Source organism: Myotis nattereri, assembly GCF_964212035.1.
Source record: "Myotis nattereri genome assembly, chromosome: 5".
Lineage (NCBI taxonomy): Eukaryota > Metazoa > Chordata > Mammalia > Chiroptera > Vespertilionidae > Myotis > Myotis nattereri.
The window spans coordinates 77179848-77205523 of record NC_138080.1 but is presented as its reverse complement, the minus strand read 5'-3'; the positions used below and the strand labels follow the sequence as shown (position 1 = coordinate 77205523).

The window sequence follows — 25676 nt, the reverse complement described above, 5'->3', positions numbered from 1 at the left end:
CAGAAGGGTTCCTTTTTCTCCACATCCTCTCCAGCACTTGTTGTTTGTTGATTTGTTGATGATAGCCATTCTGACAGGTGTGAGATGATAATGCATTGTCGTTTTGATTTGCATCTCTCGTATAATTAGTGACTTTGAGCAGGTTTTCATATGTCTTTCGGCCTTCTGTATGTCCTCTTTCAAAAAGTGTCTATCTAGGTCTGTTGCCCATTTTTTGATTGGATTGTTTATCTTCCTTTTGTTAAGTTTCATGAGATCCCTGTAAATGTTGGAAATTAAACCCTTATTGGTGGTATCATTGGCAAATATGTTCTCCCATGTAGTGGGTCTTCTTGTTGTTTTGTTGATGGTTTCCTTTGCTGTGCAAAAGCTTTTTATTTTGATGTAGTCCCATTTGTTTATTTTCTCTTTAGTTTCCATTGCCCTAGGAGCATTATCAGAGAAGAAATTCCTTCAGCATATGTTTGCGATTTCGCTGCCTGTGGATTCCTCTAGTATTTTTATGGTTTCCAGTCTTACGTTTAAGTCTTTTATCCATTTTGAGTTTATTTTTGTGTATAGTGTGAGTTGGTGGTCTAGTTTCATCTTTTTGCATGTATCTGTACAATTTTCCCCAGCACCATTTATTGAAGAGACTGTCTTGACTCCATTGTATGCTCTTGCCTCCTTTGTCGAATATTAATTGGGCATAGTGGTTTGGGTCGATTTCTGGGGTCTCAAAAAAGTATATTTTATTGATGTTTTACAGAGAGGAAGGGAGAGGGATAGAGAGTTAGAAACATCAATGAGAGAGAAACATCGATCAGCTGCCTCCTGCACACCCCCCACTGGGGATGTGCCCACAACCAAGGTACATACCCTTGACCGGAATCGAACTTGGGACCCTTGAGTCGGCAGGCTGACGCTCTATCCACTGAGCCAAACCGGTTAGGGCATTAGTGATTTTTAATATATTCAGAGTTGCACAACTGTCACCGCTAACTAATTCCAGACACTTTCCTCATCTCCAAAAGAAAACCTTCATTGATTACCAGTCACTCCTCAGTTCTCTGCCAATTACCACAGCTCTAAGTAGTTTCCAGTCTGTGTCTCTAGATTTGCCTATTCTAGACATTTCATATTAATGGAGTTACACTACAAGGTCCTTTTTGACTGATTTTTTTAAACTTAGCATATTGTTTTCAAGGTTCATCCATGTTCTAGCATCAGTATTTTATTCTTTTTATTGTATGGATATACCACATTTTGTTTATTCATTCAGCAAAAGATGAGCATTTGGGTTGTTACTACTTTTTGGCTATGTTGCTATGGACATTCATGTACACATTTTTGTGTAGACTGGGTTTAATTTTCTTGAATATTAAGTGGAACTGCTGAGACATATGGAACTCTATGTTTACTTCTGAAGAAATGACAGACTGTTTTGCACAGTGGCTGAACCATTTGCCATTCCCACAAGTAGTGTAAGAGAGTTCCAATTTCTCCACATCCTTGAAAATATTTGTTACTGTCCTTTCTTTTCCCCCCCCTCTATTTCAAAGTTATTTTTATTTTTCAATTACAGTTGACATAATTGTATTAGTTTCAGGTATACAGCCCAGTGATTAGACATTACATAACTTAATAAGTGATCATCCAATAAATCTCACAACCATGACAAGTTATTAGAATATTATTGTCTATATTCCCTAAACTGTACTTTGTATCTCCATGACTATTCCATAAAAACCAATTTGGACTTCTTAATACCTTCACCTTTTTCACCCTCCTTCCCCCTAACCCCTCTCCCATTTTGAATTGTCAAAATGTCCTCTGTATCTATCAGTGTATTTCTGTTCTGCTTGTTATTTTGTTAAGATTTAATTGTTGCCAGATATATATTTGTTGCCATTTTCTTTCGATATTTATCTTTTTTTCTTCTTTTTAAACAAGACCCTTTAATATTTCATCTAATACTGGTTTGGTGGTGATGAACTCCTTAACCTTTTTTTGTCTGTGAAGCTCTATCTGTCCTTCGATTCTAAATTACAGTTTTGCTGGGGAGAATAATCTTGGTTGTAGGTCCTCGTTTTTCATCACTTTAAATACTTTGTGCCAATCCCTTCTGGTTTGCAGTTTCTGTTGAAATTAGCTGACAATCTTATGGGAGCTTCTTTGTAGGTAACTAATTGTCTTTCTCTTGCTGCTTTTAAGATTCTGTCTTTAACCTTCTGCATTTTAATTATGATGTGTCTTGGTGTGGGCCTCTTTGGGTTCATCTTGTTTGGGACTCTGTACTTCCCCTGGACTTGCATGTCTATTTCCTTCTCCGGGTTAGGGAAGTTTTCTGTCATAAATTTTTCAAATAGGTTTTCAATTTCTTGTTCTCTTCTTCTGCCACCCCCATGATGTGAAAACATTAATGTACTTGAAGTTGTCTCAGAAGCTCCTTACACTATCTCATTTTTTAAAATTTCTTTTTCTTTCTGTTCTTTCTATATTCCAAATCACTGATTTGATTCTCAGCTTCGTCTACTCTACTGTTGATTCCCTGTAAATTATTCTTCATTTCAGTTAGTGTATGCTTAATTTTAGGAAAATCTGAAGCATGATCCAAGATAGGCCATTCCTACTGAAAAGGCTAAAAGATGAGTGGGGTAGGACCTCAGGGAATCACCAGGGCAGGGTAAACAGTGTGAGCCAGATTGATGGAGTTTTAGATATGAAGCCTGCCTGCTGGCTCTGTGGGGGGGAGGGCTCATCAAAAGACCAATGGCCTCTGCTAGCACTTCTGTCTGGGAGAAAGTTGCCTCTGCCCCCAAGTTCTTGCCCTGAGGCTGGACAATTCAGTTCCTCCCCATATGTTCTCTGGTGCCTTTAAAGCTGCAGCTCCAGTCCTGGAGCTCAGAGGGAGTGAGTCTGAGCAAGTCAGTGTGCAGGCCCTTTAAAAGGAACTGCCCAAGACTCCAATAGCCCTCCTTCTCCCTCATCCTCAATCCCCACTGTTTTTTACAACCAGGAGTTATGAAGACTTCTCTTCCTGGCACTGCAACCCTGGGCTGGCGACCCCTTGATCCTCAGGGGGGACCTCTGCAGCCGAGCTATCCCTCCCATTTTTTCCCACCAACTGTGAGTTTAGGACCAGCCCCTTCTAATGGGCCTCAATATGCCTTCTTCTTTAATTCCCTATTTGTAAGACTTCCATTTAGCCCGGGTTCAGGTAGTTCTGAATGATGGTTGTTGTTTAGTTGTAATTTTGATGTGGTTATAAGAGGAGTGGAGTACTGAGTTTACCTATGCTGCCATCTTGCCCAGAAGTCCTTTTTTTCTTCTTCTTCTATGTGACATCCAGCAAGGGATATTCCATCTATCAGGTCATGTATAAAATTGAGAGAGGCTGGAACACAACAGTAAATTCACAACTTGGCCCACCATGAGAATTACCTGTTTAGATTTTACTTTATGCTAAAAAAGTATCTGGGTAAAAGGGGGTGATCTGTTGTGAATATTTAGAACCAAAACAGAAGCAAGCTCTCCTCAATTACTGCCCTTTAAAGAGGTACATTCAATCTACATTGTTCATGGATTCCTTACTTGTGAATTTGCCTACTCACTAAAATTTACGTGTAACCCCAAAACCAATACTCATAGTGCATTTACAGACATTTTCAGAGATGAAAACTCATTCTGAAAATTTGTTAACTGATGTGAGGTGGCATCTGGCAGTTTTCATTTGTATTTCCCTGATAACTCAAGTACTTAATGGCCAACTGTATATAAAGAATACTGACTGTTGTGTGAATAGAAATGTTTATTCAATTCCTTCGCCCAATTTTTAATTATGTTATTTGTCTTTTTATTAAGTTGTAGTTCTGAACATAATTTAGATGTAATTCTCTGATCAGATATATGATTTACAAATATTTTCTTTCATTCTAATATTTTCTTTCATTCTATGGATTCTCAGTTCACTTTTTTTTGTTGTTAATGCTCACCCGAGGATATTTTTCCATTGATCTTTTAGAGAGAGTGGTAGTGAGAGGAAAAGACAGAGAGAAACACTGATGTGAGAGAAACACATCGATTGGTTGCCTCCTGCAATCAAACCCAGGACCTTTTGGCCCACAGGCCGACACTCTATCCACTGAGCCCAACCAGCTAGGGCTCAGTTCACTTTCTTGATGGTGTCCTTTGAATTTAACACAAAAGTTTTTAATTTTGAAGAAGTCTAATTTATCTATGTTTTTCTTGTTTGTGTTTTTGGTGCTATATCTTAAGAAATCACTGCCTAATCCAAGGTCACAAAGACTTATTTCTATATTTTCATCTAACAGTTTTATATTTTTAGTCTCACACTTAAGTTAATTTTTTAAATTGTGGTAAAACATACATAATATAACAAATGTATCATCTTGCCATTTTAAGTGTACAATTCAGTGGTATTAAAGACATTCACAGTGTTTGTAACCATCACTGTTATATTTTCAAAAGTTTTCAACACCCCAAACAGAAATCCTATACCCATCTATATATATAAAAGCCTAAGCGACCATTATGACTGAACGACCAGTTGCTGTGATGTGCTTTGACCACCAGGGGGCAGACACTCAATGCAGGAGCTGTCCCCTGGTGGTCAGTGCGTTCCCACAGGAGGAGCACCACTCAACTAGGCTCACAGCTGGCGAGTGCAGCTGTGGCGGCGGGAGCCTTTCCTGCCTTTGCGGCAGTGCTACTGAGCAGTGGTGGCAGCAGCAGGCACAGCGGGGTTGGAGTGAGCAGCAGCACAGCTGTGCCTAGCCCTGGCTGGGGCTCCTACCTAGCTGCCTGCTGCTTCAGCACTGCTATATCCCTGGGCGGGGCGGGGGGAATATTGGACTGCAGGGATCGGGCTGAAACCCAGCAGTCCGACATCCCCCAAGGGGTCACGGATTATGAGAGGGCACAGGCCAGGCTGAGGGACCCCATCCATGCATGAATCCGTGCACTAGGCCTCTATTTAAATAATAATTCCCTATTCTTCTTTCCTACCCAGCCCTTGGTAATCTGTATTCTACTTTCAATTTCTATGAATTTTCTGTTCTTGGTACCTCATATAAGTGGAATTATACAATATTTGTTCTTATGTCTGGCTTATTTCACTTTGTATAGTGTTTTCAAGGTTATCCATGTATGTAGCATAAGTCAGAATTTCATGCTTGCCCTGGCTAGTGTGACTCAGTTGGTTAGAGCATTGTCCCATACACCAAAAGGCTGTGGGTTCAATCCCTAGTCAGGGCAAGTGCAGGAGGCAACCAATTGATGTTTCTTTCCCTCTCTCTCTCCCTTCCTCTCTCTATGATCAATTTTTTAAGTGATCATAAAAAAAGAATTTCATTCTTGAGGATGAATAAATAACATTCCATTATATATATATATTGTTTACCCTTTCATCTGTTGATGGGTGGTTTCCACCTTTTGGCCTTGGTAAATAATGTTGCTGTGCCCAGCTGGCATGGCTCAGTGGTTGAACGTCAATCTATGAACCAGAATGTTAAGGAGGTTCGATTCCTGGTCAGGGCACATGCCCCAGTTGTGGGCTCGATCCCCAGTGGAGCCAGTGCAAGAGGCAGCCAATCGATGATTCTCTCTCATTGGTGTTTCTATCTCTCTTTTCCTCTCCCTTCCTCTCTGAAATCAATAAAAATATATTTTAAAAAATAATGGTACTATGAACAATGGCATACAAGTGTTTGTTAGGTGTACCTGCTTTCAATTCCTTTAGGTATATACAGGAAAGTAGATTAGATCACAATGTGTTAAAACTTTTACAGGAACTGCTAAACTATTTTTAATAGCACTGTACCATTTTTATTTTAAATTTTTACTTATTATATATATTTATTTTATTTCACCCATTCTCCACCCCCTCCCATTTGGCAACCATCAGCTTGTTCTCTACATCTATGCATCCATTTCTATCTGACTTTTTTCACTTAGCATAATACCCTCTCGGTTCATCCATGTTGTTGCAGATAGCAAGATTTCATTCTTTTTTACTGATTAGTAATATTCCATTGTGTGTATACCACACACACTCACACACACACACACGACATCTTCTTTATCCATTCATCTATTGATGGACACCTAGGTTGTTTCCCATATCCTACTTTTGTAAGTACTGATTCAATGAACATAGGGGAACATATGTCTTTTTGAATTAGTGTTTTTGTTTTCTTCAGGTAAGTATCCAGAAGTAGAATTGCTGGGTCAAATGGCAGCTCTGTTTTTAATTTTTTGAGGACTCTCCATACTGTTTTCCATAGTGGCTGCACCAGCAGTGCCACCAACAATGCACAACAGTTCCAATGTTTCCACATCCCTGCCAATATTTGTTGCTTTCCTTTTTTGGGGTAATAGCCATACCAGTGAACATGAAATGTGGTATTTCATTGTGGTTTTTGATTTGCATTTCTCTAATGACTAATAACATTAGGTATTTTGTCATTATTTCATTATTGGTCATTTGTATATATTCTTTAGAGAAATATCTATTCAAGCTCTTTCCTTATTTTTGATGTCATTTTGTTGTTGAGTAGTTCTTTAGATGTACTGAATATTAATCCTTCCTTAGATAAACTAGTATGATTTGCATATATTTTCTCCCATTCTGTGAGTTGCCTTTTTTATTGTGAGTTGTCTTTTTACTCTCTTGGTAGTGTTCTTTGATATACAATAGTTTTAATATTGAAAAAGTCCATTTTATTATTTTTTCTTTCTTGGTGTCTTTGCTTTCAGTGTTAGATCCAGGAAATCACTGTCAACTCCAATGTCATGAAGATTTTCACCTATGTTTTCTTCTAAGAGTTTTTGTAGTTTTAGTTCTTAAGTTTGGCTCTTTCATCCATTGAGTTAATTTTTTTTATCTGGCTTAAGGTAAGGGTCCAACTTCATTAATTTGCATGTTCAGTATTCCCAGAACTATTTTTGAAAAGACTGTATTTTCTGCCCTGGCTGGTGCGGCTCAGTTCATTGAGTATCATCCCATGCTCCAAAAGGTTGCCGGTTCAATTCCCAGTCAGGGTACATGACCAGCTTGGGGCCCGATCCCCAGTGGGGGAGGTGTTCAGGATGCAGCCAACTGATGTTTCCCTCTCTCCCTTTCCCTTCCTCTCTCTAAAAACATATTAAAAAAAAAAAAAAAAGAAGACTGTCTTTCCCCATTGAATGTTTTTAGCATCCTTGTAAAAAATCAAAGCCCATACATAGGTGATGGTTTATTTCTGGGTTCTCTATTCTATTATATAATTTCTATATTATATAATTTCTGGGTTCTCTATTGGTCTATATGTCTCTCCTCAAATATTTTTTGAATAAATGTGTTGCCTTGTTTATAATTCACTTTACCTCCATAACTGCTTCCTCCTCCTATTAAATGAGGGATTGAACTTAAGGACTCTTACAATTCCAACAATCTTATGATATTACACTCAAGGTTTTCCTCAATATAGAATTATACCATACACTCTTAATTTATCAAATAGTCATGAAATATTTCTAAAGCTACAAATGACTAAGATAGTTCAGTAATTTCAAGTGTATAATATGTACCTTCAATATCTGAAACTATTAGCATCTGAGGTTGAGAGAGACCTTCTTGAAGACTGTAGAAGTGGATTGTACTATCAAATGTTATGAAGCCAATTTTTGTCCTAGTGTTGCCAGGAAGCCTAAAAGTAAATTTAGAAGAGTATTTTATCAAGTTTTCTCATATTCATATACATATATATTAAATATCCAATAAGAGTTACATGAAAATATCTACTTTCATATTATAGAATTTGTCCTAACATAAACGTTTAACCCCTCCAATGTTTAATCACCATGAAAGCATACCCTACTCACAGTGAAAACACTACACATAAACCAAACAATCAAGAAAACCCAGTAATAATACAGCAATTCAAAACTCATTACACCTACATAAAATTATATAATCACTTGGAAAATGGCATATAAAAATATTGGAAAGCATAAACAAAACTTTGTAGAAGATTTTAATTTATAAAATACATTACAAAATTACTATATACCTACTCTAAAATTTAATATAAATTTAGATACTGCATAGCTGTTAAAATTTTACCCATGTTTGGGTGAGTCAGTGGACTCTTCCTCAACAGACAATCCCCATACGCAACCTGTAACACTAAAAGTACAAATGCTGGCAAGAACAAGGATGCCCCTTATCATCAAGGTAAGGGAGTTAGTTTGTTTCTGATGAGATTGTTTTCCATATTCTTCCACAGAACACAAGTACACTATAATGCATTACACTAAAAGGTCACACAAACTTTTATAGGTTACCCTAAGTAACTAAGCACCATTTAAAGTACAGATGTTTAAAAAAGAGAGAGAGAGAGAGAGAGAGAGGGGGGGGGGGGGAATGTACAGCTATTTTTAAATAAATAAAAAGTAAAGCACAGATATTTTAAGAGACTTATGAGACATAACAGCCAAATGCAATGTGTAAAAATAGTTTAGGTTCTTATTCCAACAAACCTACAGCAAAGAAGCATTTTTGAAACAATCAGAACAAAAACTGAACTGGGTATTAGTTGATATTATGAAATTATTGTTAATTTTGTTTAGTGTGACACTCCTATTTAATTAGAGCTAAAAATAATTCCAAGTATTTATAGGTAAGATGATATGCTGATTGAGATTTACGCTAAAGTACTCAAGGGGGGGTATGTTTGTATGATTACATAAAGCAAAAACAGCTGAATGCTACCCTGGCCGCGGTGGCTCAGTTAGTGGTAACGTCATCTGTACACCAAAAGGTGGTGGGTTCAATTCCCAATCAAGGCACATACCCAGATTTTGGGTTCAATCCATGGTCAGAGCAAGTGAAGGAAGCAACCAATTGATGTTTCTTTCTCCCCCTCCCCTCTCCTTTTCTCCCTTCCTCTATAAGATTAAAGGGGTGGGGGCGGGGGGGAGAATAGCTGAATGCTAAAAATGTTAAAGTTGAGGGAGAAGGGATGGATATTTGGAAGTTCATTACATTCTTTCTATTTACTCTATGTTTAAAATTTTTCCAAAAAAAAAAGTTAAAATAGAATTTTGGAGAAAGCAAGGCCTAAAGTTCACAACTGACTTAAGTAGGCTTTTAGAATATTTAGAATATAATTACATAGCTTTTTTTTTGTATTTTAAAACTATTTATCCATTTTGTAAACAGTTTCCAACTGAAGCTGAATCAAGATACTTACAAATCCAGATTGTCTAACAAACTCTGGCAAACTGAATTCAAGTACCCAGTTTCAATTGCATTGTGAGACACATCAAACACAAAGAGGTACACTGGAGGTTGAGGTGGTCGTAACTGAAAAAAAAAAAAATATATATATCATTAAATACATTTAATAGGATTAAATTTAAATTTATCATTTGTCCTGTCCACATACAGCAAAACAATAAAATAAGCATTATTATAAATTAAATGGAGACTATAATAAACAACAGAGTAAAAAAATAATGTAGAAAGAAGAGAAGTTTAAAAAACAGGCAAAACTATACCATATTGTTTTCAGATGGATAGGGAAAAAATGAGGATGTGAATGCTATTAGTCAGAAGACTTTTCTCCAGCATGGGAAGGGGAGGAAATGTGATCAGAAGGGCTTCTGGGAATATTAGCAACGTTCAATTTCTCGACCTGGGTGGTGCTAACACAGCATTTATAATTATTTGGCATACTATATATTTTTGTTTTATAGATTTTTCCATATGTGCATTATATTTCACAACTTAGGGGGAATTACAGTTCTGAAAGTGACAAATTAAGTTGCCTGAGCTCGTTATTTATTTAACAAACACATTTCAGCCAAGTTTCACAAAAATGTACGATTATGTTTTTAAACTTCCCAATTCAAAGATCTGTTTTCAATTCAATAAAAAGCAGCAAGTAACCACAATCAGAACTGGCGCATATAGTGTACTAACTTTTGTGTGTGGTTGTGGGGTTTTTTGGTAAATATTACTTGCTGAATCACAGAATCTGTTGCCCCAAGAGGTAAGTTGGGAAGAAGCAAAACCTCTTGCTATAGGCAAGTTCTAAATTTAAAGAAAGCCATTTTCGTAAAACCTGGGAGATAAAAGAAAAGAAATCCAGGAAGGCCAATTCAAAAGAACAAATGCTTCTGCACTTTTTTCTTTTAACTCAACAAAGGGACAGCTACTACCAACCAACCATTCATTCATTCATTCTTTAATCCGCACTGGAGGATGTTTTTTCCACTGATTTTTTACAGAGAGTGGAAGGGTGGGAAGGAGGAAGAGGTGGGGGGGGGAGGGGGAAGGAGAGAGAGAGAGAGAGAGAGAGAGAGAGAGAGAGAGAGAGAGAGAGAGAGAAGGAAGCATCTATGTGAGAGACACATTGATTGCCTACCACAGGAGCCCTGATCAGGGCCGGGGATCGAGCCTGCAACCCAAGTACTTGCCCTTGACCAGAATCGAACCTGCAAACCTGCCCACTCACCAAAGGGTTGCAGGTTTGATTCCTGGCCAAGGACACGTTTCTGGGTTGCACGTTCCATACCCAACTCCGACTGCATTTGGGAGGCAACCAATCTATGTCTATCGATGTCTCTTTCTGTCTCTCTCTCTCTCTCCATCTCCCTCCTCCCTCCCTTCCACTCCCTTTCAAAATCAATGGAAAAAATATCCCACTCCTCAAGTGAGGACTAATAAACAACAACAACAAAAGTACTTGGAAGAGGATGCTCATCACACCATTATTTGTAATTTAAAAAATTGGAAGTGACTTAAAAGTAAATATGATCTCAACATGGTATTGCAATTTCTAGATGAACACACAAGAATCATAAGTGGAACTTTACATACTAGTACACTTTTCAGACTTATCCTTATATACTAATTAACTATTTTTATAATGAACATGTATAACTTTTCTAAATTTAAAACCATAAAATTTTGTTAAAGGATGCTATGTTGTTTTATTTAAAACCCACTATTATGAGATAAATACGTTATATAAAAAAATGAAAACTTACCATGTATTCTGAAGGAGCCATAAACTCAATTGTAGCATTTTGAACTTCAGGTCTTCTGTGAGGTTCTCCATAGGCTCTGGTCAAAGGGTTGTACATGAATTCTTCAGGAACTATATAAGTTGACAACATAAAATGATAAAACTAAGATTAAGTTTAATAAACCTTGTGTTTGGCTGTTTTCTTATTTAGTAATTTATAAATACTTCAATATAGACTAAATGTTAAGGGATAATTATGTGCACTTTGTTTTTGAGGTACATTCAAGTTCCTCATATACTAAATGGTCCTGCATATGTCTTACTTTTATATACTAAATCACTGTTATTTTTTTTCTTTCCCTGTCTTCTAATATCCTCTTCATCTTAATTCTTGCTAAAGCTTTTCTAAAATAGCTTGAAAAAATGATAAAAACTTATTAAATGCCAATAATTTTTTTAACAAGGATATTAACATTTGACACATAATATGTAAAGACTCTGGATACTCCGTGAAAGGTATGGTAAAAACACTTAAAAGTTTAAAGTCTAAAGGTATGGTGAATTTCATTAATTAATAAGACCTCTATGGAACATCAGTTGCCTACCACTTATGATATAATGGAGCTCAAAGAGTATTTTCTAAATGAATTATCATTGCAGCTGTCTTCTAACTGTTTAGAAATTCAAATTCTTATGTAGCTAAAGGATAAGCCATAGTTCATGAAATAGTCTGTGCTGCATATGAAAGTGACTTCAACCTTTATTACCATTTCATTTCATATACTGAAGCACATATACGTAAGATTTTAAGGTGTACTAAACACTATACATATATTTTCTGAATTATTACAGAATAAAAAGAATGCTCTTACTCTATCCTCACTTTCCTCTACTCTTGAATGCATAAAATAAGTAGAACAAATCAATGTCTCTCTCTAATCAATAAATAAAAACACTTTTAAAATAATTTTGAGAGATATCTTAAATTCCTTTATTTCCCAATGCTCAATGAAATTTCCTTCCAAGCAGAGACTTAATTTTCAATGTAGATATCAGCATACACTTTTTCTCCTAGAATCCTACTAAAGTGTAGTTGGTTAGATGATATTCCTCAAAAGTAAATTGTGAAACAGTTGAAAGAGATCTCCTCCTTCTCAATTACTGAGAAAACTACATTCAACTAACCTTCTAGCACTGCTCACCTCCCTTCATACAGCAGTGAATAAAGCTAATGGCAGCTAATCTGTGGACTTACTTTCTTTTACCCCTAGAGCAGTGATTTTCAACCTTTTTCATCTCACGGCAAACATGAACTAATTACTAAAATTATGTGGCACACCAGAAAATATATTACATATTTTGTTGATCTGACCAAAAAAAAAAAGGTATAATTTTGATTCATTCACACCTGACGGCTATTGTTGTGTTGGCTGTTGTCATTTTTTATTTGACAATCTAAGGGAAAAGAGGTCAGTGCCCCTGACTAGTCAGGTATCTATCGCGTTTTAAAAATTCTTTCCCTCTCTCTGTCTAGGTGCACCGGTTGAAAATCGCTGCCCTAGATTAAAGGCATTGGACAATTTCTAAATAAAAATATTTCATAAATTACAGACTTAAATAACACCATAAAATATGCCACTTATTATTATACCCAACATAATAAATGTAAAATAGTGGTATCAAAGTAATATCATCTTTTTTTTTTTTTTTTGGCTTAAGAAGAATATAATTATTTATATGTAGAAATAAGTGCATAGAAAAAAGTTAACAGAAGCTATTTCTGAGTGGAATGTTTACAGGTAAGTAAGACAGGGCTGTTGATTCTTTTAACTTCACATTTGTATTATCTGATTTCCCTACAATGGAAGTAAAAATTTTAAAATGTTTCAAAAAAAACATACCATCATTGACTTGGTAACATAAGTTACACTTCCATCTCCTTTGATCAAGAAAGCTGACAAAAGGGTTGATGTATGTCCTGCATGAACGGCATCTCACAATTGTACTGGAGGTAACCACAGGCAATTGCTGAAAAAACAACTAATTTTTTTAAGGCAGTGATCATCGTAACTAAGGCGAAGCACTAAGCATACCTTCCAAATAATTGCTGGGATATTATTGTAACTTTGGAGGAAAAAACCCCAGGGTAAAAAGTGTCCAAAATGCGACACAAAAAATTATGTAGCAGAGATGTATTGATTTGAAACCCTGTTGCTTTCTCCAGGATTGGTCTCTTAAATTTTACCTTTTAAAAAGTACTTATTTCCTCATTAACATTTATACACAAAACCAACATAGTAAACTTATAATGTATTTTTGAGATGGGTGGCAAAGGAATGATCAACATTCTAAAACGGGTGGGGAGCCTTTTTCTGCCAAGGGCCATTTCGACATATATAACATCATTTTTGGACCATACAAAATTAGCCTGTTATATTTGATCAAACATTCAATTAACGCACCACTAATGCCTTGGCAGAGCCAGACAAAATCATTTCACAGGCCTTATACGTTCCCACCCCTATTCTAAAACAAATTATTTCAAAGTTTCTTCATGTTATAGTAAGAGGCTTACTAAGTTCTCATGAAAGAACTGTCATATTTAAATATTCAATTAAACTATGCAATTATGTTCCTATTTAAAGTTTATCCTACATTAAAAAAAAATTGTAAAGTCTTAATATAAAAAGGCAATAAAATCCTATCATCAATTGAAGGTTTGTTTTGGGAAAATCAATTCACTTATGCACTGATCCTCTCAACAGTAGGTGGCCATATGTCAAGGTCCCAGAGCCTTAGGACAAAAGTGAAAAGGCTTTTTTGAGGGAGTGGGGGTAGGTTCGATCAGAAGGATTTGGGCCCCTTTTCTTCTTTTTTTTTAAAACAGCTTCCTAAAGAACAAATTTTATTCCAAGAATGGCAGAACGAGGAGACTGGGGAAAGTATTTTAATAGGTAAATAATTTATAACTTACCATTAGGTCTTTGAAAGGATGAAGCAGCAGTCCTAACGGAAGTTTGGCTTTATTCAGTAAGGCCTGAGTCTGAGGAATGCTAGTCAATGTACATCGAAATAACCTATATTAAAGTAAAAATGATGTATCAGTTGTTGCTATGATTATTTTTGAACAACAACAAAAAGATTTAAAAGGTACACATTTTGCCCTGGCTGGTTTAGTTCAGTGGCTAGGGTTGGGCTCAGAGCGAAGGGTTAAGGGTTTGGTTCCCAGTCGAGGGAACGTACCTGGTGCCCTGGCTGATCCCCAGGCCCTGTCAGTGTGCATTGGGGAGGTAACCAATCAATGTGTCTCTTTCTCTCTCCCCTTCCTCCCTCCCTTCCACTCCCTCTAAAAGTCAAAAGAAAAAAATACTCTCAAGTGAGAATTAACAACCAAAAAAAGGATACAATTTTAACACTGGATCAGATTATGAATACATAAAATATTTCAACAGGCGCTCTCAAATTTTATCCCATTTAAATCCTACTCAGAAAGAGAGGGTAGATGGTTACAATCTCTAGTATATAATTAAAGAAAAGTCTCTTCTCTGCTTGTGTGTAAATCTAGACTATCAAATGACCCATTTCTTTGTTTGTGTGTTAATCCTCACCCGAGGAAGAGAAGGAAAGACAGAGCGAAACATCAATGTGAGATAAACACATCGATCAGTTGACTCCTGTACTTGCCCTGACCAGGGCCCAGGGCGGGGAGGAGCCTGCAACCAAGGTATGTGCCCTTGACTGGAATCAAACCCAGGACCCTTTGGTCTGCACGCCGATGCTCTATCCACTGAGCCAAACGGTGATGATCCAAATTTGCTAAAGGTTCTAAAATACTATTTATAACAAAATTCAATTTCTCAGAACACCTTTGCTATATATATTTAAGCCTATATGGTCAATTTTAAGAAAAGAGTGTTATAATTATGTTTTTTATAAAAAAAAATTTGAAATGAGAGCACATAAAGGATTATATAGAATTAAATCTCCGTACTTTGGACTGAAGAAATAATATAGCTACCATAATGATAATGAATATCACACCACCTTTTTTAAAAAAATATATATTTTATTGATTTTTTACAGAGAGGAAGGGAGAGGGATAGAGAGTTAGAAACATCAATGAGAGAGAAACATCCATCAGCTGCCTCCTGCACACTCCCCACTGGGGGTGTGCCCGCAACCAAGGTACATGCCCTTGACCGGGATTGAACCTGGGACCCTTAAGTCCACAGGCCGACGCTCTATCCACTGAGCCAAACCGGTTAGGGCCACACCACCTTATAGCTGATAAAGGCAGCAATCATCTCAGAAGTTGCAACCCTATTTCTGAGCTTAGAACATTTCAAATATCAATTAAGTAAGCAACTAAGAGTTGTTTTCTACCCGCAGAACTACTTTCATAAATTAATATATCTGCACAACTTGTTCATAATATATGACTCCAAAGAAATCTGAAAGTTTTTAGAACGAGTAAAATGTAAGAAACACTGAAGCCTTACTCTGGGTTACAGTTGAGTCTCTGGATATCTTCATGCAAATTTGGAACCGGAGGCTGCAAAGGTGTTGACGGAAGCATGTTTCTCTCATGAAGAAGGTTAATAACTCTTAGCCCATCTGGATGTAGACTCAATCCACTCATGCTTGCAGTTAAATGATTAGCACCTAAGGAATTCTAAAGATGTATAATTTCAAAGTAAGTAGTCTTTATAATGTCTTCAGTTGAAAACAGAAGTGTATAAGGACGTAGTTACTTAATTCCTCTCTAAATAAAACTGTAATCTAGACTTTCTGATCAATTTTTTGGTTCTGGAGATATGTAACAGGACAAAGTCTTATGAAATATCCATTATTATTCTAATGGTTTAAAAATGTTCATTATACACGTCCTGAAACTTTTTCATGTACTTACAGTTTAAACAGAAAGGTGGATAATGAGTAAAAAAACAGAAACAAAAAGTTTACCTGGGTAAAGGCCTGTGGCCCACTTGGGTAGCTCAAGGAAGAGGTTGGCATTCCGGTTGTACTAGGTGGTTGTGTGTTCTGATAACCAGGTGGTAAAGAGGGATATGAATATCCAACACTTCGGCTCATTGTAGGATTCTTATCAGTAAGCTGTGGTGTTGCTAGAAACAAGGTAACTTTTAAGTTCTATTTTACACTCCAGAATACTTTAAATCAACACATAGATCCATTAAATCATAAGAATTATAATTCTAAAATCCTTTTGATAAGTTAATACTTTCATCTATCACTTTTGTAAAATAAGACAAATACTAGCAACAAAGTAATAGCAATGATTAAAATCTACTTAATGTAGACTACAACTATAAACACAAAAATAAGATTTATATAGTTCATTACTTTTATATGTATGAAACTTTGTATTCAGATGAAAATTCTAATTTAAAATAACTTTAATGAAAACATACTAAATGTTCAATTGGTTAAATCAATTTAAATAAATCTAATTGATAAAAATACTTTATAGTCATAGCATCATAATAATAAAGCCCACAATCCCAACTCCAAGGGAAAAAAACTAACAAAAGAAATCTATATGCATGGAGATAAAAAATGGTAACAGTAATCATTGTTGTGGGACATGATTATAAAGATTTCTTCTTTGTTCCCTAAAATGAACAACAAGAAAAAACTTTCGTAGCATCTCACCCAAGAAGCCACCGCCTTCAATTTCATCATAACGATTGTGAACCCCCATAGATCCATTATTGGTACTTGATGTTATACCTAAGAAAAGTTTATTAATATTTACATTAGAACAATTGTTACAATTTCAATAAGACTGGAGCTAATTTAAGATAACTTTTCAAATGACAAATATAGTTTAAACCACAGCCCAAGAAAAATGTCAAATGTTGAAATAAAATTTTAAACAATGCCAGTTTTTAAATGTACAAAATATACCAAAGTAGCAAATAATTTTATAAGCTTCTAAAAAGGATGGTCCTTTGTGGAGTGTACAAAATTATATACTATCTGAAAGATTTCAGCATTTGCAAGAGTAGCTTTAAAAGCCTCTTAAGAGCAATATACACTGAAAAACAAATCAATACTAATTAAAAATAAAATAATGAGAAAATAACTTTTTTCAAAATATGGAAAAGGTAGAATTTAGAATTAATCTGAAGGTGATATAAATTAATTAGAACAACTGCATCAGTCTAGAGAACCACCACTAAAATTTTTTAAAAATCTTGTTTACCCCAATTTGCAGAGTTAAATACCAGAGGCATCTGCTTGTGAAGAGTAAAAATTTACTTCTAGGTATGTATGCTATTTAAGAGCTCAAATTCAGGTACAGAAGAAACTAAAATCAGTGACTAGCATCAACCTCTAGCACCTAAGTACATAGGTGCTAACGTTACTAGTTATTTTGACACCAAATAGGTAAGTTAAAAGGTTTCAATACAGTTGACAAGTTCTATGCAATTCTCGAGACCACCAGATTTTAGCCATGAGTTGATACAGAAAAACTTTTAAAAACTGTTTGCAGCCCTAGCTGGTTGCTCAATGGTTAGAGCGTCAGCCGGTGGACTGAAGGGTTATAGGTTTGATTCAGAAAAAGGGCACGTACCTCCTCTGTTCCAGGCTTGATCTCTATCTCCATCATGGGAATGTGCTGGAGGCAACCAATCGATGTGTCTCTCTCACATCAATGTTTCTCTCTCTCTGTCTCTCCCCCTCCCTTCCAGTCTCTCTAAAAATCAATGGAAACATATCCTCTGGTGAGGATTAACAAAAAAAAAATTGTCTGCAGAAAGTCCCTGATTGATATTTCTCTCTCATATGGATGTTTCTCTCTCTCTCTCTTTTCCTCTCTCTCTAAAAATCAATAAAAACATATCCTTGGGTAAGGATTAAAACAAACAAACACTTTGCAGAAACAAACAAAAACAGTGTGTATATTTTTAATTGGTTAAAATTTTAAATAATGTGGCAACCTGTGGGACATTGCTTTATCATTTTGTTATTCATTGTTAATACCATTCTTTTCAAACTACTTACAAGTCTCCCCCCCACACACTTACAATTCGAAAAACAAAGGAACTGCTACAAGAAAAATTATATTTATTGTATTTAGTAGTAGGATATAGGTAATGGTTTCCCCCCTCCTCTTCTGTTTTCCTATTTCCATATCTTGCTGCAATGGTTATATTACTGCTAAAATCAAATTTCTTATTTTACAAAATATTATTTAAATTAATAAACATTTTAAAATTATATCCGAAGACAATGCTTTAAGACATTTTATTTATATACAACTTCAAAATGCTTGTATATTTAACTTTGTATTTAGATTCATAAATATTTGCTAATATTTACAGTAACAGTGACAATCAAAATACCACTTCCATGGAAAAAAGCCAGTATATTAAAAGAATAGTTCTAACAAAAAAGCAGGAACTCTTCTCTCACCTCCCTCTCCTAAAAGGCACCTAACTTTATACCCACAGCAATAAAAAAAGTTAACAGCAGTGGTTCCTGAATGCTAGTTCACAGCCCAGTATACACAGGACTGTGGAATTTTTTTTTTAATATATTTTATTGATTTTTTACAGAGAGGAAGGGAGAGGGATAGAGAGTTGGAAACATCGATGAGAGAGAAACATCGATCAGTTGCCTCCTGCACACTCCCCACTGGGTATGTGCCCGCAACCAAAGCACATGCCCTTGACCGGAATCGAACCTGGGACCCTTGAGTCTGCAGGCCGACGCTCTATCCACTGAGCCAAATCGGTCAGGACTAGGACTGTGGAATTTTGAGGAAGTTCTTTAAACTCTAAATTTCTGCCCTAACCGGTTTGGCTCAGTGGAGAGAGCATCAGCCTGCAGACTCAAGGGTCCCAGGTTCGATTCTGGTCAAGGGCATGTACCTTGGTTGCGGGCACATCCCCAGTAGGGAGTGTGCAGGAGGCAACTGATCGATGTTTCTCTCTCATTGATGTTTCTAACTCTCTATCCCTCTCTCTTCCTCTCTGTAAAAAAATCAATAAAATATATTAAACTCTAAATTTCTGAAGGCCAACCCTAACCAAAACAACTAGATTTTCTGGAAAAAATATGATATGAATACACAGATTTCAGACAATACTCATTCTTCTACCCTAAGTCAAACCTTTAGGACTTGACTTGGTTTTGCCATGCTTACCTTCTTGGTTGATAGGTGAATTAAATGAGGGCTGAGGCACATCCCTATGTGATGATTTCTGAGGACTTAGGGCCCTCACTGGAGGTGGTCCTCCAACTGGAGGAGGCCCAAGAGGAACTCCTGGTTGGAAAGTGGTAGGCAGAGGTGGATTCACTAAGGGGGGTGCAGAACCTATGAAAACATTGGTTTTTCACGTTACTTAAGAATTTAAGACAAAGGCCAAATAGCCTTTCACTAAATCTGAGTAACTTTGAAATTTTAATTACAAACACCAACAAATTACCAGAAATATGTTAACTTCCCAGGTTTATAACTTAATTTATATGCATACTTTACATCTTGCCAAGTCTCTCCTATAGTAAACTATTAAAGCAGTATAAACTCAACATCAAATCACTTATAAGATAGAGACAGTGCCCTCTTTATTGATTAATTTTTCATTGACTGGTCGCAGTTTCAATAGGCCACATCAAATATTCCAGTAGAAATTAACACGAATAAAATTTTATTAATGACCTATTAATATAGTCCATTCAATTAACACTGATTAGGTTTAGAGTTAGCATTGTAAATACTTTGTAATTTGTTAGCATTGTGATACTCTAAATTCTCTAAGTTTTATTTCATTCTGCTTCATTTTTATTGGCGGTGTATAACCTATTAAAAATGAGATTGTAAATTTGTACCTTTTAATAACCTAATGATAATCAAAAGTTTACTTTTGTCCAGCTGGCACAGCTCAGTGGTTGAGCATCGACCTATGAACCAGGAGGTCATGGTTTGATTCCCATCAGGGCACATGCCTGGGTTGCAGGCTGGATTACCAGTGGGGGGTGTTCAGGAGGCAGCTAATCTATGATTCTCTCCCACCTATGATTCTCTCCCATCATTGATGTTTCTATCTCTCTCTCCCTCTCCCTTCCTCTCTGAAATCAATAAAAATACATTTTTTAAAAAGTAGTTTACTTTCAATAATGGTTTAAATACTATATTAAAAACATTCCCTAAGCCTAAAAAACAGGAAATGATCCAAAGTTTATGCATATGCCTTATAGGTCACTATCTGAAAGGTATAAAAATACTCATCAAACTAAACCAAGAATTACATGATATTTGTTCTGGTATCTACCAGTATTTTCACTGCCTCAACTACACCAATTTTCCATTAAGACAATAAAGTTCTGGCTAGTGTAAAAAACATTATCAGTTACTCTTGAGGAAATTTTTCTATGTGATATCAAAAGTTCCGAAACCCACAACCATCTATACACTCAAGTCAACAGTATTACTTCCACCTTCTCATTTGCCAAAGAGGAGGAACAAAGTCTGCAAAGTAGATAAAATAATACTGATAAGTATGTGATTTAATTTTTCAGCCCAAGGCTTTTTTTATCCTCTGAATTTGTAAATGTAATAGATAATAAATCTTACTTTATAATATATTCTATAGTTAACCCTGTAATTTTGTACAACTAAAGGAATAAAGATAGGCAAATAACAAAAATTTTCAATATGCTTCTTCAACAGTATTCAATTTTCCAGGGCCAAATTGAAAAATTATTGTATTACTAAACTTTATGGCTCCCAATAAGACTAATCAGTGCCTTGTTGACAAAAGTGAAGACAAAGATTACTACCATGTAACACCCTTATCAAAGAAGCACCCACACATATCATTCATATCTTTGGCAATACAGACAAGTCAAAGAACAAAAGGGCAAGGTACAGTACCAACTCAGCATGAACAAGAATGTATGACACATCTGTTCAAAAAATGTAACAACCTAATGTTTAACAGCATTCAAGTGAACTTACAGAGATTTTTCACAGCTTTCAACAGAATGCTTTTGAATCCAAAAATATGCTACATTTTATAGGATAATTTTTCAAACTGCATAATTCTTATTTATAACAGTATAAGTAGTGTTTTAGAACCTGTCTCCTAAGATCCCTAAAACTAATGCAAGGATGCTAACAGATGGACTATTAGGGGGAAGAATTTTAATATGTGGACTAGAAACTTAGTATAACTTATATAGAGTTTTGAAATTGAACAACCAGGCACCTATATTAATGATGGGTTGAAAAAAACAGAGGTCAAATATGAAGAATTTTTTTTCTCATAAGAAAAAAGAAGGGTAGTCATACATTTATTTTAGGTTCATTTCATTAGTTTATTTATCTTTCTCCTACTTTTACATGGAAATCTTCATAAGTAATGACACTTGCTATGCCTCTTTCACCATATTTGTGCTGCAGTCAAGGTGCTCTACTTGAATGTTTCTGTTAGCGCCAAAAATATTTCAGATTATTCATCATGTTTTTAAACAAGAAGCTACACCTATTCTTTTTTTATTTTTTAAATATATTTTTATTGATTTCAGAGAGGAAGGAAGAGGTAGAGAGAGATAGAAACATCCATGATGAGAGAGAATCATGGATTGGCTGCCTCCTGCAAGTCCCCCACTGGGGATGGAGCCCACAATCCGGGCATGCGCCCTTGACCAGAATTGAACCTAGGACCTTTCAGTTCACAGGCCGACGCTTTATTCACTGAGCCAAACCAGCTAGGGCTACACCTATTCTTAAACACTTTTTGTATAGTACCTGTTCCCAAATTATTTTCTTGTGGCCTCAGATTTATTTCTTGTAAAAGAGACTGTTATAAAAATTAAGATAACACATATAAAAATCTGGCAAAGTGCTGGAAAATAATAAATATTAAATAATTGTTACATATAATTATTAATTATGAAGTGAATAGTCATTAATTTCAACTGACTAATGCTCACTCATGGTGTCAATAAGAATAAGAATAAAAGTAACCAGGAGAGCCCTGGCTGAGTGGCTCAGTTGGTTAGAGCAATACGCCAAGGTTGTGGTTCAATCCCCAGTTAGGACACATACAAGAGTCAATCAATGAATGCATATATGAGTTTCCTCTCTCTCTAGAATCAATAAATAAAAATTTTTAAAAATTAAAAAATAAAAGCAACCGGGAGAATTCTGGTTCTAACAATTGTGGGTCAAAAGATTCTGACAAAGAAATTAAGTTTCTAGGAATAGCCTTACTCTTTACGAGGCCAAAATGCATTCATCAGGGTCAATGGCTAATCAAGGAGGTAAGAAAAATAAGTAGTTTTAGCAGTTAAACTATAAGCCTGATGAAGTGTATATAGTATACGCAGTAATACACATGAGCATAAAAAGGTAATTATTGTTTACTATTTCACTTGGATGCTTTCATAGTTCATTTCCTTGAGGATGTCTGCTGAGCAGACTCAACCTGCATATCCCGATACAGCAGCGGTTCTCAACCTTTGGGTCGCGACCCCTTTGGCGGTCGAACGACCCTTTCACAGGTGTCGCCTAAGACCATCCTGCATATCAGATATTTACATTATGATTCATAACAGTAGCAACATTACAGTTATGAAGTAGCAACAAAAATAATTTTATGGTTGGGTCACAACATGAGGAACTGTATTTAAAGGGCCAGAAGGTTGAGAACCACTGCGATACAGGGTTTTAAATGCTTCTCAAAGTAACACTACTAATGTTTATAAGTGTATAAGACAACTTTTAATAGTTAAATGAAGCGGATATGATCAAACATTGAGGTTAAAAATAAAAAGATAAAAGTCCAAGAATATATAGATTTCTTCCCAAAGTGATGTACAGCCAAAACAACCTTGAAAACAAAAAACAAAGTTGGTAGGGCCAGACTTCCCAAATCCAAAGTTCACTATAAAGCTACAGTAATCAAGATGTTCGGTGCTGGTATAAAGATATAGACATATAGATCAATGAAACAGAATTTAGAGTCCAGAAATAAACCCTTACATTTATGAGCAATTGATTTTCAACAAGGGTGCCAAGATAATTCAATGGGAGAAAGAATAGTTTAGCAAATAGTCCTGGGACAACTGTATCTCCACATGCACAAGAATGAAGTTGAATCCCTACCTAACACCATATAAAAAAAAGTTAACTCAAAATTGATCAAAGATATAAATATTGGAGCTAAAACTCTTAGAAGAAAACATAAATATAAAAATCTGTCCACTGCTTTTTTTCTTCTTCTTCTTCTTGTATTTTGCTTATTGAATGCATTGGATTCTTTTTTTTTTTTTTTGCCACTTTATTCCTTTTTTATTTTATTATTATTTTTAATCCTCACCCGAGGATATTTTTCCATTGATCTTCAGAGAGAATGGAAGAGAGAGGGAAAGACAGAGAGAAACATGAGAGAAACATCAATTGATTCCCTCCTGCACGGGCCCTGACCAGGACCCGGGCCAGTGGAGGAAACTGCAACCAACGTACATGACCTTGACCGGAATCAAACCCGGGACCCTTCTGTCCATAGGCCAATGTTCTATCCACTGAGCCAAACTGACAAGGGCTGATATTGGTTCTTCATGTCTACTGCTTTCTGACTGCAGTTATGCTCAATGACATTCCTCACTCCGAAAATATGATCTGTTTTGACATCTGAGATCCTACAGTTTCTGGGGCCAAAAACTGTCTATGCCATAACAAAAAAATAACCCAAGTCTCAAATCAAGACCAAAGAGAGCCACACGGTGTGGCTCAATGATTGAGCATCAACCTATGAACCAGGAGGTCATAGTTCCGATTCCCAGTCAGGGGACATGCCTGAGTTTCAAGCTCGATCCCCAGTGTGGGAATACAGGAGGCAGCCAATCAATGATTCTCTCTCATCATTGTTATTTCTACCTCTCTCTCTCCTTTCCTCTTTGAAATCAATGAAAATACAAGAAAAGAAAAGAAAAAGACCAGGAAAAAACAAGATGGTGGCATAGGTTAACGCCGGAGATTGCTGCCTTGAACAACCAAATCAAAGTACACCTAAAAGACGGAACGGACATCATCCAGAACCACAGGAAGGCTGGCTGAGTGGAAATTCTACAACTAGGAGGAAAGAGAATATCATACCCAGACTCAGAGGAGGCGCAGTGCTGAAGTGAAATACTCAGGTACGGAGTGCGCGTGGAGAGGGCTGGCAGCAGAGGGCGCGGTTGTTGTTTTCAATCGGGAGGGAGTCTCAGATTCTGAGCTCCAGATCCGGGCGAGTCTCTAGGGACCCAGACTCAAACGGGAGAAGCGGGACTGTCTGGCTTCGGTCAGAGTGAGTGCAGCTTTCTCTCCGAGGTTTGCAGCGGGTGCTGGGACTCAAAGAGGCAGAGCCCCTAGGGACAGAACTGAGAGCCGCCATAACTGCTCGCTCCGGCCCACCCTGTTGATCCCGAGCGACCCTCCCGCCCCGCCCAAGCCCTGCACAGAGCCATTTACCAGATAGCCTCAGGCAAAGGCTAAATTAGCACCTCTCTAGAGGACAGAAGTTTTCCCACTGCAGACAGTTGATTCTCACAGCCAGTTGGCCTGGAGGTCAAATCCCCCTAGTATTAACTACAACAATCAAGGCTTAACTACAGGAAGACTGCACACAAAGACCACTAGGGGGTGCACCAAGAAAGCATAAAAAATGCGGAGACAAAGAAACAGGAAAAACTGTCAATGGAGGATATTCAGTTCAGAACCACACTTTTAAGGTCTCTCAAGAACTGTCTAGAAGCTGCCAATAAACTTAATGAGATCCTCAACAAATCTAATGAGACCCTCGATGTTATGATAAAGAACCAACTAGAAATTAAACATACACGGACTGAAATAACGAATATTATACAGACTCCCAACAGCAGACCAGAGGAGCGCAAGAATCAAGGCAAAGATTTGAAATGCGAAGAAGCAAAAAACACCCAACCGGAAACACAAAATGAAAAAAGAATCCAAAAATACGAAGATAGTGTAAGGAGCCTCTGGATGTACCAACATCCGAATTATAGGGGTGCCAGAAGATGAGAGAGAGCAAGATATTGAAAACCTATTTGAAGAAATCATGACAGAAAACTTCCCCTACCTGGTGAAAGAAATAGACTTACAAGTCCAGGAAGCACGGAGAACCCCAAACAAAAGGAATCCAAAGAGGACCACACCAAGACACGTCATAATTAAAATGCCAAGAGCAAAAGACAAAGAGAGACTCTTAAGAGCAGCAAGAGAAAGAAACTCAGTTACCTACAAGGGAATACCCATACGACTGTCAGCTGATTTCTCAACAGAAACTTTGCAGGCCAGAAGGGAATGGCAAGAAATATTCAAAGTGATGAATACCAAGAACCTACAACCAAGATTACTTTATCCAGCAAAGCTATCATTCAGAACTGAAGGTCAGATAAAGAGCTTCACAGATAAGGAAAAGCTAAAGGAGTTCATCACCACCAAACCAGTATTATATGAAATGCTGAAAGGTATCCTTTAAGAAGAGGAAGAAGAAGAAAAAGGTAAAGACACAAATTATGAACAACAAACATGCATCTATCAACAAGTGAAGCTAAGAATCAAGTGAATAAATAATCTGGTGATCATAATAGAATCAGGGACATAGAAAGGGAATGGACTGACTATTC

The 25676-nt window shown here is 36.5% G+C and overlaps 1 protein-coding gene across 1 annotated transcript in view; it reads right to left on the bottom strand.

Moving 5' to 3' along the window:
* SEC24A (SEC24 homolog A, COPII coat complex component) overlaps positions 1–25676 on the bottom strand; it is a 63319-nt gene that overhangs the window by 23470 nt on the left and 14173 nt on the right. The window contains exons 3-11 of the mRNA XM_081090972.1: positions 19183–19353; positions 16683–16760; positions 15975–16135; positions 15512–15684; positions 13987–14089; positions 12914–13040; positions 11035–11144; positions 9234–9346; positions 7570–7688 (exon numbers count right to left, since the gene is read on the bottom strand). Coding sequence (XP_080947098.1) covers positions 7570–7688; positions 9234–9346; positions 11035–11144; positions 12914–13040; positions 13987–14089; positions 15512–15684; positions 15975–16135; positions 16683–16760; positions 19183–19353 — 1155 coding nt within the window. The remainder of the gene's footprint in view (positions 1–7569; positions 7689–9233; positions 9347–11034; positions 11145–12913; positions 13041–13986; positions 14090–15511; positions 15685–15974; positions 16136–16682; positions 16761–19182; positions 19354–25676) is intronic.